The sequence below is a fragment of the Eptesicus fuscus genome, chromosome 21, assembly GCF_027574615.1.
Source record: "Eptesicus fuscus isolate TK198812 chromosome 21, DD_ASM_mEF_20220401, whole genome shotgun sequence".
Taxonomy (NCBI): domain Eukaryota; kingdom Metazoa; phylum Chordata; class Mammalia; order Chiroptera; family Vespertilionidae; genus Eptesicus; species Eptesicus fuscus.
In genome coordinates this window covers 17212146-17234075 of record NC_072493.1, presented here as the reverse complement: position 1 = coordinate 17234075, position 21930 = coordinate 17212146, and the positions used below count along the sequence as shown (strand labels likewise).

Genomic DNA, 21930 nt, shown 5'->3' with positions numbered 1-21930 from the left:
CTTGGTTCATGGTCAGTGCTCAACCCAGAATCTGGGCTCTTTCCAGATTCTTAATAACTCCTCACACTCCATTTACTCTGTAGTATTCTCTTTAATGTCTTTGTTCCAACAAATCTAAGCGAAGGTACACATTTTGGGGATGTGTGTTTGGTGTGTGAGTGCAAGAATGAATTTATGATGAAGCTCTACCTCCTCTCTGACTGCTTCCCCCAATTTGATTCAGTGGCCCCTCACTAATGACCTCTTGTTCGCTAAGGATTAGCTGTGGTGGTGGGGACTGTGTGAGATCCCCTGTGGCTGAGACACCCACAGGAGTGGAAAGACTGCTTCCTTCCAACTCTCCGCTGCTCATGGTAATTACAGAACCGGAGGTGTATGTGTGTGTCTGTTTTTGACCTTTTCACAATAATAATGTGCGCCGTTGATTCTGACAACTTACAGTCCCTACTCGCACATGTCATTTTAGGCGATGAAATGCTGAATAACATTCCACCTCTACCAGGAACTTCTGTATGTGCACATGAGTGCAACATAGTTAAGAGAAATTATGCGAATCAAAGGAAACATTATGGACTAGGACAAAGGAATAGACTTACCTTCAAGTCTGACAATTGGGTTTTGGGTAAAAAGTCCACCTGCTCTCATCATGATTTCCCTGTATTAAATGGAGAACACTAAACCTTTTTATCTAAGATGAGCAAAGTGTTAAATCAGGGAAATGTGTGTGAGGTTGCCTAGAAAACACATTTTTCCTACGCTTCAAAGTATAGCATAATAAGTGAATTATTCAAGGTCACAGTACTAGGAAATCTGTTGGAATACAGAATTTTTTGACTCCAATTCCAGCATTTCTCTGGGTAAGCACATATGTCAGCAGTAGTTTGTTCGTTGTTTTTTTTTACCCAACCCTATAAAGAACATACATTTGCTGAAAACCTATAGAGCAAATCAAAATATACTGTGTAAGCCCTCGCTGGTTTGGCTCAGTGGATAGAGCATTGGGCTGAAGGGTCCCGGGTTCAATTACTACTGGTCATGGCACATGCTCAATGTGTGGGCTTGATCCCCAGTCGGGGGGCCTGCAGGAGGCAGCTGATCGGTGATCTCTCTCATCATTGATGTTTTTCTCTCTTTCCCTCTCCCTTCTCTCTGAAATCAATAAAAATATATTTAAAACAAAAATAAAACACACAAAAACACACATTTACTGTGTAATAAATAGAGGCATACTATATTGAAAATTCCTAAGATCTTTATTTTTTTTCTCTCTTTCCCTCCCCAGGAATAATTGCTAAGTGATGGCCCCAAAGAGGTCCAACCATAGGGCATTCTGTTGATTCTTTTTGGAACCTATTAGGCATTATTTCAATAGCTATTTGCCTGATCATTTCATATTCCCAAAGTATGAAATTATGTTTATTGTTTTAGATACTTAGAGGCAAATGAAATTTCATAAGCTTCACTATTTTCATGCATGCAAATGATCTGTTATTATGAAGGAATTCGATGGGTTCATTTCTGGTGTAAATAAACTTAATTTTCAATGAATTCTTTTCTAATAAATATATTTTTCTTGATTTCAGAGATGAAGGGAGAGGGAGAGAAAGATAGAAACATCAATGATGAGAGGGAATCATTGATCAACTGCCTCCTGCACGCCCCCTACTGGGGATCCAGCCTGCAACCCGGGCATGTGCCCTGACCTGGAATCGAACCGTGACCTCCTGGTTCATAAGTTCGTGCTCAATCACACTGAGCCACACTGGCTGGGTTCAAAGAATTCTTACATGAGGGAATCAGGACAATATAAAAAAAAAAACAACAACTTTTCTTTCTTCTTTACTGGTCTTTCACACATATGCTAACTTTGTCAGAATACTTCAAATTTAACTCTAACTTCTTATCAGAGCAGAGCAAGAAAAAAAGGGGCCATGTCACCATCTCCCACCATCTTTAGTTTCTCATCTTCGCAAAAGCTCGAATAATGTCATTCAAAGCAGTGACCATTGAGAGAGCACCACCAATGTAATAGGCACTGTGCTAGGAGTCGGAGATACAAGACAATGAGGTACTGTTCTCTGGAGTGGGTGGAATCGCTCACAATGCAAAAGATGAGGCAGGCATGAGCGACTGCCTGCTCAAATGAAAACCCACCCCTCCTGATCTGAACCCTGCTCTCATTGTGTGCATCGCTCTATCATGACACTTCACCCAAGATTTGTTTCCTGTATGTGCTTTTGTTCTTATTTTAGCATCTAACTGGCCTGAACCTCTCTGTCAAAATTAAGTGTCCCTGCTCCAGTCTTTTTCATCCCAGAATATATGACTAGCCTCTCTCTTAGTTACCCGGACACTTTGGTAAATACCCTGAGACCAGAGAGAAGTGATTTCCATGACTCCATGTTGTAAAAGGCAGCCCCGTACTTAGCATCTGGATACCCATCGGATCCCAGGAGCCCCACAGATGGTGTGACAGCACTGTGACATCTCTACTCAAATGTCAAATTATTAGTGAGGCTTCCCTGACCAGCCTTTACAAAATAATAACCACTCTCACGGGCCCCCCGTTCTTCCTTGCCCAGCTGCTAACACCTCTGCCCACAGGCATCCTAGAGGCAGCACACAGACAAGAAACCAATGGTTTTGCTTGTTCACTGGTGTTTACCCACCCCCAGAATAATACCTGACACACAGTAGGTTCTCAATGCATTTTAGTATTTTTCAGTGACACCATGCATGAATGAACATCTTTTTCCCCCCATGTGACTGTAAGGGGAATCTGATATAAAAGTAAACACATACAGCCTGACCACTGGGGTTCAGTGGTTGAGTGGTGACCTATGAACCCGGAGGTCACAGTTTGATTTCTGGTTAGTGCATATGCCCAGATTTTGAGCTTGATCCCCAGTGGGAGGCATGCAGGAGGCAGCCAATCAATGATTCTCTCTCATCACTGATGTTTCTATCTTTCTCTCCCTCTCCCTCCTCTCTGAAATCAATAAAAATATATATTTTTTAAAAAAGGAAACACCTATAAGTGAATGGCAATCTGCACCCCTATTGAGAAGTTGTATGGAGGTCCAATTACAGCCAACTCCCCCCAATTTTTCATCTCTACAGGGGGACCTTCTGGCCCCAGAAAGCTCAAGAGCTGGGGCAACACCCTCTACTCAACAGAGAGCTTGGAGGTGCAACTGCTGTATGCCTGTGAACCATGCAGAATAGCTCAGGATCAAATTACTGTTGTTCTTCTTCTCACTCTTACATAAAACTCGGTGCTTGTAAAACTTCAGTACCTTGACATTTATTAAAATGGTTGCATGGAAAAATGAGACAGATTGACTTGGCGACAGCTGTTGGCAGCCAGCACAGAGAGAGACGGTTCTTTGTCAAGGCGACAACCAGGAGTGGTGCAGCAAAAATGCAGACTCCGGGACCTAATGTGGGTGGGCTGACAAGGCCAATCCCTACTCACCTTCTCATGGACCTGAACATCCATGGACCTTCTGGCCTTCATTCTAGTGCTGCTCCACCTAGATAATAGGGCAGGGTTTTTTGTGTGTGTGTGTGTGTGAGTGTATTCAATGTGAACAAACCTCAATTTCCCACCCAAATTTATTTTGAAGTCAAAGATCTATGATGCCAACGATTTCAGTTGGTGGGATCCAGTAATAAAAAATGCAAGATTCACCCCCACCCGACCAGTGTGGCTCAGTGATTGAACATCAACCTATGAACCAGGAGGTCATGGTTCAATTCCTGATCAGGGCACATGAGCTGGTTGCGGGCTTGATTCCCAGTGCAGGGTGTGCAGGAGGCAATGGATCACTGATTCTTTCTCATCATTGATGTGTCTATCTCTCCCTCTTTCTTCTTCTTTGAAACAAATGAAAACATTTTTTAATAAAAGAAATGCAAGATTCAAGGGGGTGGTATTTGGGTTAATGCCTTTCAATGAAAATTCTAATTTTGTTAGGTAAGGGAACTCCAGTACCTGTGTTGAAATTACATACCAAGCACACTAAATATGTTATGAAAATCTGAACTTTATAAGAGCCCTAGAAGTAGCTATGATCATCCACCCTTAGAATAAAGAATAGGGTCTCGGGAATATGAAATATCTTAGCAATGGGCATACACTAGAGAAGGTCATATGAGTCACGTCGAACCTAACTCTTCCTCCACAGTTCACATTCCGGACTTCCCAGGCCGGCTGTCTCCTCCGACATTCTAAGCTGCGTTGTCACCGCTTTGGTCTCTTTCTCAGAAACCTGGTGACCATTCAGAAGCTTAGCTTTGTTATAAATAAATGTTTATATGCAGCACAGAGCTCCTGTTTGTCTTTTTGCTTCCTTCAGCACATTTTTCAGTTACTGTTGATGACAGTCTTCAATAACTACCTGCCAGAGTGTAGGAGGTGCCTTACTTTAGAGTTCATATGAAATCTAAATAAGACAAATGCTGTTTTTAAACTTGTTTTTCTGCATATCTATTTTCAAACAGAAATTGATGCCATTTTAGAACAGATTCCATTATGACAATTCTGATGTTGTATAACTACAATCTGGTATATGCCTGGTGAATAGGAAATGCAACATGGTGTGTGTTGTGGTGGGGGTGGGGGGTTTGAGGGAGAAAATACCTTAAAGAAAGGTTTTTATGTTGTTTTTATTTTAATATTTTTATTAATTTCAGAGAGGTAGGGAGAGGGACGGATAGATAGAAACATTAATGATGAGAGTGAATCACTGGTCAGCTGCCTCCTGCACACCCCCTATTGGAGATCAAGCCAGCAACCCAGGCATGTGCCCTGACCTGGAATCAAACCGTGACCTCCTGGTTCATAAATCAACATTCAACCACTGACCTCTGCCGGCCAGGCCAAGAGAAAGGTTTAAAAATACAGTGGTCCCCCTTTATCCATGGTTTCCCTTTTTGCATTTTCAGTTACCTACAGTCAACCCTGGTCCAAAAAATATTAAATAAAAAATTCCAGAAACATACAATTCATAAATTTTCAATTGGGCGCCATTCTGAGTTGGTGATGAAATCTCACACCATCCTGCTTCATCCCATCAGGACCTGAATCACCCCTGAGTCCAGCACATCTGCATTGGCATCTACATTGTCGATGTTACCCGCCCTTTTGTCACTTAGCCATTTGTTTATCAGACCAGCTGCTGTGGTATCACAATGACTGTGTTCAAGAAACCCTTCCTTTACTTTATGAGGGCTTCGAAGCCATTTACATCACTTTAGTTCAAGTATATTGTTTTGGTTAGTTATTGATGTTAAGGCCTAATTTATAAATTAAACTTTATCCTAGGTATGATGCATAGGAAAACACATAGCATTTACAGGGCATAGGACTCTCTGGGCTTTCAGGCATCCACTGGGGGTCTTACAACCTATTTCCCAGATAGGGGAGGGGGACTATTGTATGACTTTGGGAAGTTACTAGAACATAGCTGATAATCTTACTCTGATATCAAGGCATCCCTGAAGTCAAAGAGAGAGCAAAGGTAATCCTATAAGGACTAGATGGGGCTATGTTTACTTGGCCATGATTTGCAACAGAGGAAGTCAGGACCAATGAGATTTGACCCCAGATCTTTGAAATTATGGAATGCCTTAGCTTTATTGTCCAAGGACTAGTTCCCAATAGTGTTTCCTCTTATTACTATTTGTGTGGGGGGTTGCTAATGTATACTCTGCTGAGAACTAGAGCGAGGGCGTCAAATTTGCATCTTGTTTCATCATGTAAATTCAGTCATTTGCTGTTTTCCTTGATAGCGCCTAAATGTATTTGTTATTTAATAACACCATTAGGCAATCTCAATTCCTGTCCTTCAGAGATTCCCCAGATGTCAGAGTGCAAAGGTAGCTTTTAAGGTAGATAATAAATACCACAGCAACGTTACTAGAGTTAATGGGATGGAAAGGGAAGTTCCAACAGTAGTCTGTCACACGCAATAAAATTTTACCACTCATGGAAACTACTTTTAAAGAAACTCTCCAGATATATCTACATAAAAAAAAAAAAATCTATGTAATTATGGCTAGGCTTACATTTACCCACCAGTTCAATCCTGTTAACCTCATGAACACTAAAATTACTAATTTACTGAAGTCCACATTCATGTTCCTCGTGGTCATATAAAAAAGCCTCGCTTGTAATAAAATAATCCAATTTTAGATTTTGAATGGGATATTACACATAATCACAAATTGTAAAGTGACTCTAGTATAATTCTTAAATCATTTAAAAAAGGTGTTATTTCTACAGCCACACTCTTTGGTCCCTCCCTGCCTCTGAGAACTCCCAACTTGTGCCTCTTTCACTTGTTCTAAGCACAGTACCAGGAACATAAGAATCTGAAAAAATCCACGTATTCTATGCATATGGCTTAAACCTGTATGGGTAGAAATACCAATTTACTTCTATATTATAACCACATCATTTTCTAACTGTAAGGGAATACAGGCTAGTTCTTATACTCAAAATTTCTTAAGAACCAGGGTTTTATCCTAAGTGGAAAGTCTACCAGGTTTTTGAAAAACGAAGAACTGATTCTCTTGAGACAAATTATTCTTTTCTAGTAACTATATTTTAGACCCCCCTCATCCAATATTCCTAATTCACCCATATTTGTATTTATTATTATTATTATTCAAGAATGCTCTGTTACTTTATCACTCTCCTTTCATAAGATTTAATACAATCCTTCAAACAATAGCAATATTAATTATAACAATAAAAATCAAACATTCCCTGACATGTTTTCTTTATTGCACTTTGACAATAAACAAGAAAATGTAGAATGGGTGCATTTATAGCATGATTTATACTGACATCTCTCTAGTTGTTCTGAATAGATAGTTCCATGAAGTTAGGACCATGTCCATCCCAGGCATCATTCTCTTCCTGAGAGTGGAAGTGATCAATAAACATCTATTTACTGAACTGAAAATAAACATTGATCTAAAAGAGGACATTAAAGTGTTTAGAGACTCTCTTTTCTTCCCTCCCCCTTTTTTTCTGAACTCATTGACTTGTGTTTTTATCTTCTCTCCCTAACCACCCTCTCTATTAGGAGATAGGAAACCTAATGCAGGAGAGCTTGAATTCAGACAGGTCTGATCAAGAAACCAGCTCTGAGTTTTACTGCCTGAGTAGCTCCAGAAATTAATTTGTGCATAGCCTTTATTTCCCTCATGCAAAGTGATGATCACAGACCCATTTACCCACTCACACGGTATATACTAAGATATATGTAATGAAAAGGCACATAGTAGGTGATCAATACATGGTAGCTTCCTTCCTCGATTTTCTGAACAGAACATAATATCCAGAGGTATGTGCCATGAGTGAGAAGTCACTGCTTCCGGATGGAGAAACCGAAATAAAGAAGATACGTTTGTGTTGTGGACTCTTCTTAGGTAGCATCCTTTTGTCCCTGGTCTGTTATCAGCAATGCCATAGTTACTGTTCCCAAATAATCAGATGATCAAATGCTATACATATTGACTATGAGGAGAGAACTCAAAGATACAGACTAAGCATTTTAAAAGCATCCCTTTTTCAAATCCAAAATCCTCTGAGATCTGAAATTGACAGCATCTAAGTTCTTCCAAAGAAGCTCATTTTCTAAACATGTGCATCTTGGAGGTTATTGCCTATCTTTATTGGTTCGTTTATAATGTGGTTCTTCTACTTCTTTTTTTTATTTGGAGACTATTATCTGTATTTATTTATTCATTCATTCATTCATTTTTTTCTTTCTTTATTAATTAAGATATTACATATGTGTCCTTATCCCCCCATTGGCCCCCAACCTCCCCACCCCCCACATGCCCTCACCCCCCTGGTGTCTGTGTCCACTGGTTAGGCTTATATGCATGCATACAAGTCCTTTGGTTGATTTCTCCCCCTTACCTCCAACCCTCCCCTACCTTCCCTCTGGGGTTTGACGGTCTGATCCATGCTTCTCTGTCTCTGAATCTGTTTTGTTCATCAGTTTATGTTGTTCATTATATTCCACCAATGAGTGAGATCATGTGATATTTATCTTTTCTCTGACTGGCTTATTTAGCTTAGCATAATGTTCTCCAGTTTCATCCATGCTGTTGCAAATGGTAAGAATTCCTTCTTTTTTACAGCAGCATAGATGTACCACAGTTTTTTAACCCACTCATCTGCTGAGGGGCACTTAGGCTGTTTCCAAATCTTAGCTATGGTAAATTGTGCCACTATGAACATAGGGGTGCATATATCCTTTCTGATTGGTGTTTCTAGTTTCTTGGGATATATTCCTAGAAGTGGGATTACTGGGTCAAATGGGAGTTCCATTTTTAGTTTTTTGAGGAAACTCCATACTGTTCTCCACAGTGGCTGCACCAGTCTGCATTCCCACCAGCAGTGCACGAGGGTTCCTTTTTCTCTGCATCCTTGCCAGCACTTGTCGTTTGTTGATTTGTTGATGATAGCCATTCTGACAGGTGTGAGATGGTACCACAATGTTGTTTTGATTTGCATCTCTCTGATGATTAGTGACTTGGAGCATGTTTTCATATGTCTCTTGGCCTTCCTTATGTCTTCTTTAGAAAAATATCTATTTAGGTCCGTTGCCCATTTTTTGATTGGGTTGTTTATCTTCCTTTGGTTAAGTTGTATGAGTTCCATATTATAATGTGGTTCTTGACTAACACAAGACAGCACAGTGCTAGGCGCTGCTGTCCATGATGAGAACTAGACAAGATCCCTGTACGTAGAGTTGGAACTCTTTTTTAAATGGTATTTCTTAATCAGAGACATTAGGACCTTTTATGCCTTGGCCCAGAGGAGATGATTTCACAGAGATGTTTGTGAAATGTGACTTACAAGGAAACAGATGGAGTATTTGGATATTCCTCCTACCAGCCTCTCAGTGGGTTGGTATCTGTGCACCAGAACTACCTTAGCTTACAGGAGAGTGGTGTCCAGTATTAATTAATCCCCTTCTCTGATCTCCCATAATTATATAGACAATCACAGACAATACTGATGGTTTTAACTCTCTGTTTTCCAAACTGGAATGTTAAAAAGTTAGAATCCTTCTTTTTTTTTTTTTTTTTTTTTTTTAGGAAAATATATCTACAGCCATATTTGCAAAAACATCTAAAAACAATCACTGAGCACCAGCGGGTTATGTTCTATAAAGTCTAAGGTAATCTTGAGTGTTGGGAAGGCAGAGTTAGGCATAAGGACGGGGGAGTGATGGAACTATACAAAGAAAACCTGCTATCCTTAAATAAAAACACCAAAGGTTGCATTTTTGAGTAGGTAAGGAGCAGAAAAGGGGTTGTCAAAAATATACTCCTCTTGTTTGCTGGTTAATCTTTGATATTCTTAGATAAAACCACCCTTCTCTATAAAATCAATGAGGATGCATCTTTTTCCTTCTTCACCAAGTCATTTTGAACTCGTGCAAATGGAACCCAAAGCTATATGTCAAAGGAGAGAAGAAGTATCAGCATAGAAATGACAAGTAAATTCTGCATAAGCGTGATACATAGTAGGTGGGGAAAAGTTCCTGATCCCAGCTGGTCTGCTCAGGTTGGAGGGGTGGCATTTGATTGGGGATCAAGCATTTGATTTTTCTTCCACATAAACCCATTCCCAAAGCACCCGATATGACAGCAGGTATTCCATGTTGAGAAGTCTGTGTGGTTCACAGTCTTTCAATTCATCACGCACATCCAAATACTTATGGTTTCTCTAAAAATACACTGAGTGGCCAGATTATTATGATCTCTGAACACATAATAATCTGGCCATTCAGTGTATATCCTATATAATAAAAGTCTAATATGCAAATTGTCCCCTCGACCAGGAGTTCAGCCAGCAGGCAGGCCGGCCAACCGCCCATGTCCCCTCCCCCTGGGCAGGCTGGCTGGACCCCACCCATGCACGAATTCATGCACCGGGCCTCTAATATATATAAGAGGCCCGGTGCATCTTATACACACACACACATACACACACACACACACACACACACACACACATATATATATATATACACACACACACACACACACACACATATATATATACACACACACACACACACACACACATATATATACACACACACACACACACACACATACACACACACACACACATATATATATACACACACACACACACACACACACACACACACACACACTGAGTGGCCAGATTATTATGTGTTCAGAGATCATAATAATCTGGCCACTCTGTATATCTCTTCAACTCCAGCTATGGTCAGCATTGCCAACTTGCTCTGGGCTTAAAAAATTATGTGTCCCAAGGTAAAATGACAGTCACACTACATTCAGCTTACCCAAGTATATTTAATTATTCTATGTGTGTGGGGTGGGGAGATTATTTTTAGTAATCATAAAACAATTAATGTGAACACAACGCTTACTCATCCCCACTTTACCTCCCACAGGAGACTCCAAGCAGGGAAATAAATGATGGCTAAGTCAGTGCGTGCAAGCAGCCAGCTGTCATGCTCACTGAGATAGGAGGATCCAACCATTATCAAAACTGGGTGTGAGGAGCACTATGTATAAATGCAGAGCAGATTAGAATACTGCTGTATTAGACATTTAAAATTAAGTTTGTGCCGAAACCGGTTTGGCTCAGTGGATAGAGCGTCAGCCTGCGGACTGAAAGGTCCCAGGTTCGATTCCGGTCAAGGGCATATACCTTGGTTGCAGGCACATCCCCAGTAGGGGGTGTGCAGGAGGCAGCTGTTCGATGTTTCTCTCTCATCGATGTTTCTAACTATCTCTCTCCCTTCCTCTCGGTAAAAAAAAAAAAATAAAAATAAAAAATAAATCAATAAAATTAAGTTTGTCATCATCATCACCACCACCATCATCTAGTTTGGACTGAACAGCACAGCAAGGTGTAAATATGGGTCCAGGTGGAATTAGATTCTCATTACTCACTCATTAATTCATTTACCCATTCATTTGTTCAACCAATATTTATTGTGAGCTCTATGTACTGAACATTTGTCAGCTGTCTGACTTTGGCCATATCATGAAACCTCAAGGATCCTCATAATCCTCATCTTTAATAAGATCTTTAAAACCAGCTACTGTGCAGGAAATGGGATTAAGTAAGAATGCCAAGACACTGGCTTATAAGTGTTGCTGTCTAGGAATTTTAAGCAGGATCCACTGGCGTTTCTTCTACTTGAAATGGGAGGAACATGAGACAGGCAACTGTCTTTCTCTATATTCTCTACCTCAAAAAAGCATAGACTTATACACTGAGACCCCTCCTCCCGTAATGTGGTTGCTCTGAAGTTGTGTGTGCATGTATGTGTTGTACTTGAAAAGGGTGTGTCTCTGCCCATATTCATTCTTTCCTTAAAATTTTTAGAAATCTATGTCCTTCAGAAAAGGAACCAAGATGGCAGCAAAGTTAAACAACTAAACTGCCACTGCGCACAACAATTTCAAAAATACAACTAAAAGACAAAGCGTCTACCACCCAGAACGACAGGAAAGCTGGCTGAATGGTAGATTTACAACTAAGACGGAAAAAGAAAGAACAAACACAGAAGGGCTGAGGTACAGAGGCACATGAATCGGGCTGGTGGCGGGTAACAGGACGCACGGCTTTTTTTCCAACCCTAAGGGAGATAAGCTCCTGATCACTCTGAAATCCAGTTTCTGGGGACGCGCGGGGGACCCAGATACTTACGGGGAGAAGCTGGACTCTCGGCCATCGGTCGGAGAGTGAGAGTGACTTTTCTGCAGAGGTGCGCCCAGCAATCAGTGTTTACTGCGCTGGAGCACGGGATGCAGGGACTTGGAAACGGGAAAGGCAGAAATGGCAGAAAAGGCAGACTAGCAGCCATTGCTGTTTGCCACGCCCTAGCTTAGTAATGCCCTGAGACCCCGCCCCGCCCTGAGACCCACCCTGCACATTCTACAAACCCGCCCAGGCTCCAAACAGCAGCTTTTGCATATAAATGGCCTGCCCTGTGGCAGCTTAACCAAATAAACTGCAGCTCCAGTCAGACTGCTCCAAAACCACTCAAGCAAAGAGGAGAAAACTGCAGTTTTTGCTGTAACTCCTGCTGAGAGGCCTCAGACAGTAGCTGACCTGCACCCCATTGGAGACCCAGAAACGAGGGCATCTAGTGGTCGGTGTGAGACGACACCAGATTTCAACCACTCGCTTAAGGGACACATTCAAGAGGCAGACTCAGTGAGCGCCAAAGCCCTACTGCAACAAGTCCCAGCCCATAAACGTGTCTCCAGCACAGCAATTCTTCCTTTATAGACACAGCGGGTCCTCACAGCCAATTGGCCTGGAGGTCAATTCCTCCCAGTGACACCAACAACAATCAAGATTTAACTACAACAAGGCTGTACACACAGTCTAAAAAGGGGTGCACCAAGAGCGTCCACCTCAGGTAACTGGAAGGCTGACCCGTTGAACCAATAGGACACAATAGGACACAAAGCTACCCTACCAACTCAGGGAAGCAGCAAAAATGAAAATGAGGAGGCAAGGAAACAGATCCCAAACAAAAGAAATGGAGGAGAACAAACGACTGGACATAGAGTTCAAAACCACGGTTATAAGGTTTTTCAAGAATTTCATGGAAAAAGCCGATAAATTTAATGAGACCCTCGAGGATATGAAAAAGGTCCAACTAGAAATGAAACATACACTGACTGAAATAAAAAATATTATACAGAGACCCAGCAGCAGACTAGAGGAATGCAAGAATCAAGTCAAAGATTTGGAATACAAAGAGGCAAAGGACATGCCTCCAGAAAAGCAAGAAGAGAATTCAGAAAGTAGAAGATAGTGTAAGAAGCCTCTGGGACAACTTCAAGCGTACCAGCATCCAAATTTTTGGGGTGCCAGAAGAAGAAAGCAAGATGCTGAAAACCTATTTGAAGAAATAATGACCGAAAACTTCCCCCACCTGGTAAAAGAAATAGACTTACAAATCCAGGAAGTGCACAGAACCCCAAACAAAAGGAATCCAAAGAGGACCACACCAAGACACATCATAATTAAAATGCCAAGGGCAAAAGACAAAGAGAGAATCTTACAAGCAGCAAGAGAAAAACAGTTAGTTACTTACAAGGGAACACCCATATGATTATCAGCTGATTTCTCAACAGAAACTATGCAGGCCAAACGGGAATGGCAAGAAATATTCAAAGTGATGAATAGCAAGAACCTACAACTGAGACTACTCTACCCAGCAAAGTAATCATTCAGAATTGAAGGGCAGATAAAGAGCTTCACAGATAAGAAAAAGCTAAAGGAATTCATCACCACCAAACCAGTATTACATGAAATGCTGAAAGGTATTATTTAAAAGGAGGAAAAAGAAGAAAAAAGTAAAGATAAAAATTATGAACAACAAATACATACCTATCAACAAGTGAATCTAAAAGTCAAGTGAATTAAAAATCTGAAGAACAGAATAGACTGATGAACATAATAGAATCAGGGGCATAGAATGGGAGTGGATTGATAATTCTCAGGGGAAGGGGGTGTCTGTGTGGGAGGTATGGGAAGAGACTGGACAATATCATACACCTATGGATAAGGATAGCGAGGCAGGGGAGGTGAGGGCAGAGGGAAGGGTGGGAACTGGGAGGAGGGGAGATATGGGGGGGGAAGGAGAAACAATTGTAATAATCTGAACAATAAAGATTTATTAACAATGAAAGAAAAAAAAGAAATCTATGTCCTTCACGGTGTGGAGAAAATAGATATTGGATGAAGAGTGTGTTAGGAGGCCATCGCCCTGGTAATAAAAGTGTTCTCCGGCTCCCTCCCAAATCCTCCTGCCTGACTTCTTTACAGAGAACTCCCATTCTTCCTCCAGGAGCTTTGGAAGAGACTCCACGTGTTTCAGAAGGAACTATGCCTCCTCCTTCCCCACCATGGGCCAGCGCTATATGGAAGAGCCGATCTGGGGTATTCTGGGATTTTTAGAAGTGAGTCAGCCATGTGATGGGTACAGATAACTCAGCTTTGACCAGCACTTAGAATGAGGTTCTTTAGCCCTACCCCATTTTACTCAGTGGTTAGAGTGTCAGCCTGAGGACTGAGGGGTCCCAAGCTCGATTCCAGTCAAGTGCATCTACATTGGTTGCAGGCTCGATTTGCAGCCAGGGCCAGGTGCATACAGGAGGCAACCAATAGATACCTTTCTCACATCAATGTTTCTCTCTCTCTGACTCTCTTCTTCCTATCTACTCTTTCTAAAAACCAATGGGAAAAAATATCCTTAGGTGAGGATTAACAACAACACAAAAAAAGAGGTCCTTGATCTCCTGTGTTGAAACTGTCCCAGACAACTGGTCAAGCAAGCTTCCTTCCTCTCATGTCACTTCTTTCCAGTCCAACTTTCAACTCTAAATCCAGGGGCTTTCATAGAAACTGGCGTCTTTGAATTAATATCGCTAAAGTACTTTATGATCTACTATTAATAAAAAGCTTGTTGCTTTTTTTAAAGTAGAAATGTTCCATCAAAAATATCATATTTTGACACAATACAAATAAATATAGAAAATTAATATTAATAATATCAGCATTATTAATTTAATAGTATTATATTACTATTGCATTGACAATATTAAAATGCATAATATTAATTTGTGAAGATCAAAAGCAAAATATGGAGTACTTTTTTCAATATTGTGAATGATCAGAAACAGTTTGATTAACCAGTATTTTGTAAAATTGCAAAATTAGTCACAAGAGATGAAGACACGCATCCAAAGTCATACAGAAAATCAGAGGAATTTGGGTTTCTAACTTCTAGCCTACATTTATTTTACATAGAAAAACCTTACAGTATAAATTCTGATACCATTCAGTCAGTGAAAACTATTCCATTTCCCAACATCCCCCCAATGTGTATGTTCCCCCTGACCACATATCCTTGATTTCTTCTTGCTGAAGTGCCTCAAGTTTCTCCCATTCTGCACCCACCACTTGTCAAAAGTGTCACCAGGTTTCCAGGGCACAGCCTTCGGTGTGACCACCTTTCGAAATGCTTCCTTGCTGTCCTCCTCCCATACACGTTTGCTTAGCTGGGACTCCTCCCCATCCAATCCCATGGATGCTGACATGTTCTCTGTTGCCACACAATTGCGACTGGACTCCAGATAGATCTCTTTTAAGAAATTAGTTTTCTTAATGATTTCAGAGAAGGGGAAGAGGGATAGAGAGATAGAAATGTCGCTGATGAGAGAGAATCATTGATCTGCATGCCCCACACTGGGGATTGAGCCAACAACTCCAGGCATGAGCTCTGACCTGGTATTGAACCTTGACCTCCTGGTTCATAGGTCAATGCTAAACCACTGAGCCACATCAGCCTGGCAGATCTCTTTTTAGGATTTATCAGACAAAACATTGCACACTCAACACCTATGACATGACTTACAGAATGTGGTGTTGATTAAATGTAGATTAATGTGAATTACAAAGACATTCTCACTTATCAATGCAGACCCTAGCATTGCTGGTCTACCTGAATTATCTGAATATTTTTTCTCAAAGGTCTGCACTAAGAAAATTCTTTGGCCAGTCCACTTGGCAGTAGAAATGATCATCTATGCAATCCTGACTTTAAAAAAGACCGTGTGTGTGTGTGTGTGTGTGTGTGTGTGTGTGTGCGCGCAATTTATCACTTTGACTTAATTCCATGAAGACATTCCATGAAGACCCCATGTACTAACTTAATTTTTCTAAAAGGAAACCATTCATTACATAGATTTTTTTCCAACAAGTATTTTTTTCTGTAGCTTATTTTCACAGGTCCCACGGAGACAAATGTTATTTGTATCCAATGAAGAAAGATGGTCTGAGTTTCACAAAAAAAGGTCAATGAATTAAGTTAGTTTATTTTTAAGCAAGTCATTTTTCATACTCTTGCTTGCCTGGGGCAAAGTTTAGTCTGTCCTGAAACTTTACTGTGGTTTCTCTAGATAATTAAGCATTTATTATTCACTTGCCTTGCATTTCATTTACACTTTCCATCTTCAATCACTTACAATGGACTGCAACTGTTTTCTCACTACTGTCCACAAATTAGTGCTTTTTAAATAAATGCCACATCTCTCCCTATCCAAATGCCCAAAATGTCACAAGCAAACGTATGGTATTGGGAGTGGTAAGAAAGGGAAAATAATAACAAAAAAAGGATACATTTATAGAATACAAATGACCTATTTTTAGCCTTTTGAAGCTATTCACAAAAAATGACCATTTATTTTACAATTACTATCTCCTTACATCTTCCCCGTCACCAAAATGCCCCCCAGGTCTCTGCAGAACAGAGACCTGGGCCTGCTTCCAAGTTCTACAGGTCCCTGTATAAACCAATGACAGCCCCAAGCATGAGCTACACCGCCTGGCAGTCACATGGGGTCACAGAAGCATGGTGAAAAATGAGAGTTTGAAATCACACAGACTGACTTTGCGTCTTGCTTCAAACATTTTGGGCAAGAATGTATCAATTCAGACCATCTTGTACTCTCATCAGTAAAAATAAAATGATATTAATATCTATCTTAGAATATTGTGCATAATAAATTACATTATATTTGATAATGCATGCAAACCCATTAGCACAATGCCAGGAGCATAATGTGTCCAATAAATGAGATGGTGGTTGTTTATATTCTTGTTTTAATTCTTCCTCTTGTTGCTATAATTTGCCAGGGAGTTTGATTTAAAGTAAGGCATTTTGCCTTACTCTTTCTGAAACACAGTTTTGTCATTTGCAACTTAGCGACAGTAATTCTTCTCTCCACAGCGTGGTTTAGTGTTCTGTTAAACCCAGAGGACTATAGGAACACAATGATATATTCCTTTTGCTTGTCGTAGTTATTATTATTACTATCACAGTGACCTCTGAAATAAGAAGATATGTGAATAACCATTCCTTCCCTGTGTAGTGGCTCCTGAGCCTTTTTATCTCAACATGTGATCTAGAATTAAATCTAGGCCAGAGTTTATCACAATCTAAAGGCTCATTTTTGCAAGTACAAGAATAGCATCGTGCTGGCTAGACACGTAAGACATAGTATGAGACTTGGAAATGGCAGACATTTTAGTCCTAAGTGAATCTCAACAACAACAATAGAAATCACATCTGAGGTTAAAAGGATGTTCTTCCCACCAGAGGAAAAAACAAGAGAGATAGAAGCTAGAAAGCAAGTTGCATTCCCTAGTGGGTTCATCATACATCTTCTGTCTGAGTTGGGGCAAGCTTTTCTCTCTATTAATCCATGCCCCCCTTCCTCCGCTTCCCTGTCCTTCCTTTGTATCTCTTTTTCATCCTGCTTTCCTATCTACAACACATATGAAAGGGCTTCTAGGTGCCAAACACTCGGCGAGGCATAGGGATATAAAATGAACAAATAAGACAAACTCCCATTCTTTCATAGACTGTATAGTCTAGTTTGGGAAGTGACTTAAACATAAATAAGTCATTAGGAAAGTTAATCACTGATTATGCACTCAAAGAAGCAAATTGATAGAACAGATGGGAAATCTCTCTACTGTCTTAAGCTTATACCTGAAAGATGAGAAGGATCTCTCCGTGAGGTAGAGAGATTGATAGCTCATAGCAACAGAAAATAATTCTATAAATTTGAAATATAGCAAACAAGAAGACAGCAAAACTTATCTGTTCTGAAGTCCAGAGTTCTGTTCTAGCATTCCTGTGAGGATAAAACAAGAAGCGGAAAGGGTTTCTTATCTCCTATGCTCTGTTTCTTTTCCTTATTGAAAATGTTCTGGCATCAAGGTCTTGATGACTGTGCTCCATGGGCAATCTTCCTTTTTATAAATATCTTGACTGTGTTCATGTCCCATAGTCTGTTAAGGGAATGATCACTGTCATAACATTTATCATTAAAGCTAGAAGTCTGATCCTCATGGGTAAGGCCAGAATCCTGTTATGCAAAGGAAATGGGTCTGGCTGGTGTGGCTCAGTGGTTGAGCAGTGACCCATGAACCAAGAGGTCACCAGATCAATTACCTGTCAGGGCACATGCCAAGGTTGCAGGCTCGATCCCCAGTAGGGGGCGTGCAGGAAGCTGCCAATTGATGTTTCCCTCTCATCCATGTTTCATTCTCTATATCTATCCCTATCCCTCTCCCTTCCCCCCTCTCTCTAAATATATATAAATATATATATATATGCCTAAGCAACTGTTATGACTGAAGGACTGAAACAACCAGACAACAGGCTGGTAGCTATGACGTGCACTGACCCAGACCTTGCTGCTGAGACCCTGACGGCCCTGAATCTGGTTCACCCACACCCAGACCCAGACAGGAGGGAGGAGGGAGCCCAATTCCTCATGGAATCAGCCATTGGTTAGCTTGCTGCTGAGGCCAACCTCCCGTGGTTCCTCCCCCCAGCTGGCCGAGAGACCCCACCCATGCAGGAGTTTGTGCACTGGGCCTCTAGTGTGTGTGTGTGTGTGTGTGTGTGTGTGTGTGTGTGTGTGTATAAAAGAAGAAACGGAAATGTGGTCAGGCCCAGATAGGTTCACTGGTAAATTCTACCAAATATTTAATGAAGAAATTATACCAAGTCTGTACAATCTCTTTACACCACTAATTTTCAACACTGTACTGGAAGCTCTTACTATTGCAATAAGACAAGAAAAGAAAATAAAAGGTATGCAGATTGGGAAGGAAGACATAAAACTTTTTATCTGTGGTTTTTTTGGCAGATGACAGAGTTGTCTATGTAGAAAGTCCAAAAGCAACACACACACACACACACACACACACACACACACACACACACCCTCAGAATATAAAGTCAATTGTTTTTCTACATAATGACAACTATTTTAAAATTACAGCACAATATCTTTTACATTAGCACCCAAAATGAAATACTTAGGTATAAATCTATCAAAACATATACAAAAGCTATATGACAAAATTATAAACCTTCAACAAATTAAATCAAAGAGTAAATAAATGGAGAGTTATCCCATCTTCATGGATAGGAAGTCTCAATATTGTTAAGATATCAATTTTCCCTATAGACTAAATGCAATCAAAATCAAAATCTTAGCAAATTATTGTATGGATATCAACAAACAAATTAAAAAATGTATATGGAGAGGCAAAAGATCCAGAATAGCCAACATATTATTGAATGAGAGAAAGAAACAGCTAACACTCTGCTTTCATTGGAGCACATGCAAGTGTTTTAACTGCGCCAGCATTTATACAAAAATGTTTCCATTTCACTCCTACCCACTTAATAGTATGTTTCAGCAAAAGAATTCAGGAGGGCCCTTTATTGATTACCTAATTGAGACTCTATCTCTTTCTGCAGTGTGACAGCTTTAGTTTTTAAAAACGCAACTCCACTAAACTGGTATTTCTTGAGCAACTACTATATATATGCTTCAAGGATCATTTCTCTCCATTCCATTTTTTTTACAACAGTCCCAGAATATACTTTCTAAAATATAAATCAGATAAATTTGTACCTGTCAACTTGGAAATGATAGAACTAAAATGAATGCATGTAGAGACAGACATTCAGATGATGGGTAAAATGTAAATATTAAGTGTTGCTGAGAACACTTCATTAAGCAAATGGCCATATATGTCAATGAGATTTAAAAAGTACCCAAACCCTCTGACTTAGCAGGGGGTATGTGTTATCCAGATCACATGATAATTTATTCTGAGATAGAAATTATTGACATGACATCACCATGCTTCCTTTTAATTAGGTTGAAAATAAAAATCTGTCTTCTAAAATGGATTGTGAGATACTTGCATGCTGAGATTAGCCTCTGTGACTTTTTCTCCTTGTATGTAGCTCAGTGCCTGGCACAGAGTGACTGCAGAGTGGCTGTTGGCTCGATTAATGTCTCTGACATTGGGACTGGTGGACAAAAGAACTCAGTGAATAGTTAGTCAAGGAGAACGTGATTCAGCTCCACCTAAACAGTCAACACATTTCTGTTTTACGGAAGCCCTTGTGCCATAATTATTGCCATTGAACAAAGTGAAGTTTCACTGTATCTGACAATGGCTTTGAAATTGAGGTCCAATTCTGACTCTGATTCTGTGACTGTGACTTTGGCCAAGTAATACGACATCTCCATTTTTTTTTTCTTTTTCCTTAAAAACCCAGCATTCTGCCATTTCTCCAGGGTCATCAAGCAGACCAGCTGTTAAACTTCACTTCATTCTGTCATGAAGTTTATGACAGACTCCCTTCTTCACTGGGGAAGAATATGAAATGATGCCCTAATTAGTGCATCTTAGAAGAGTTTTTTCTTGTTTCCAAGTCTAAATTTAATTTTAAGCCCGTGACCTATTTATGTATAAATATACTACTTTCCTCACTTTTAAAATGTATGAGGATTTTACTCTTTGGACTCAAAGAAAGCAAAGAGGGGCTTTAAATTTTTAATTTAATTAATAATTGACTTAATGGCATGACATGGACATTTATCTCAATAATGCTGAAAACTCATGAATCAAACAAATGATATTATATGTGCAGGTAGCTGCATATTAAATGTGTTCTACTTAAAAATTTGCAGGCTAAACCACCAGACACAGAAACATACACACAAATGATATTTTTTTGTGTGTGATAATTTTCAAGTGTGCCTGTGGATTGTAAAAAGTCTAACAAAATGGCTGTACTCTATAAGAACATTATTAAAATTTTAAAAAATAAAAAGATTTATCTTCATTTGCAAAAACTATTATTTAATGAAATTATGGTTCAAAAATCTGTACTACAAGACCCAGAATTATTAGTGGTAATAATAATAAGACATATTACATATAATATGACAATGTATTATATTAGAATACATAATAATATCTTTGTAATGAACTCTAGTGGGTAAATGTCAGTATCTGTTTTACAAATGAGGAATCTAATAGCAAATACAATAATATCCATCCATTGAATTGTTACCATGTGTCATACACTGCATGGCTGGTATTTATTGCTTCATCTGATCTTGGTCATAACCCTAGGAGGTAGATTCTGTACCCATTTTATAGATGAGTAAGTTGAAATTTAGACAGACGGATAAGCCAAGCATCTTACAGTCAATACATAGTAGCTAAATTTATTCTTAAATTTGATATTTCAATTGGCTGGATGCATAGGCACTCCTCGCCCCAACCCCAGGATAAAAGCAGGTAGCAGGCCCTGGCTGGTTTGGCTCTGTGGATAGAGCGTCGGCCTGCAGACTGAAGGGTCCTGGCTTCAATTCCGGTCAAGGGCACATGCCCGGGTTGCGGGCTCCATCCGCAGTAGGGGCATGCAGGAGGCAGCCAATCGATGATTCTCTCTCATCATTGATGTTCCTATCTCTCTTTCCCTCTCCCTTCCTCTCTGAAATCAATAAAAATACATTTTTAAAAAAGCAGGTGGCAGGCCAGCTGTTAAATAGGTGATGTTGTACAAAGGGGCTGCAATTTGTTTTAATCAACATCACAATCATGGCTGGGCATGCCATGTACCTCACACTGCACAGAAAGAACACATTCGAGTATTATTGATACAGGCAGTAAAGTACTTAACCGTAACATTTCATAATCCAAATCCCAAGAAAAGTGTTTCCCTGAAGCAATAACATGGTGAATAGAATTCAAAATTTAGTTCACAAACCTGTTTCAGGCTCAATGGAAAAATAAGGCTGCCCCTCCAAGATACTGTACACCAACTTGGCGCTGTTGCCATAAACTGGGTCATCAGCATCGGTGGCTGTTACATTAGTGACAGACGTACCTAAAAAAAAAAAAAAAAAAAAAAAAAAAAAAAAAAAAAAAGGAGAGAGTGAGAAAGATAATAATTAACACATGATTCTTGCCAAGAGCTA

The 21930-nt window shown here is 39.9% G+C and overlaps 1 protein-coding gene across 1 annotated transcript in view; it reads right to left on the bottom strand.

Moving 5' to 3' along the window:
* CDH8 (cadherin 8) overlaps positions 1–21930 on the bottom strand; it is a 310258-nt gene that overhangs the window by 147094 nt on the left and 141234 nt on the right. The window contains exon 3 of the mRNA XM_008139872.3: positions 21720–21839. Within this exon, the coding sequence (XP_008138094.1) occupies positions 21720–21839 (120 nt within the window). The remainder of the gene's footprint in view (positions 1–21719; positions 21840–21930) is intronic.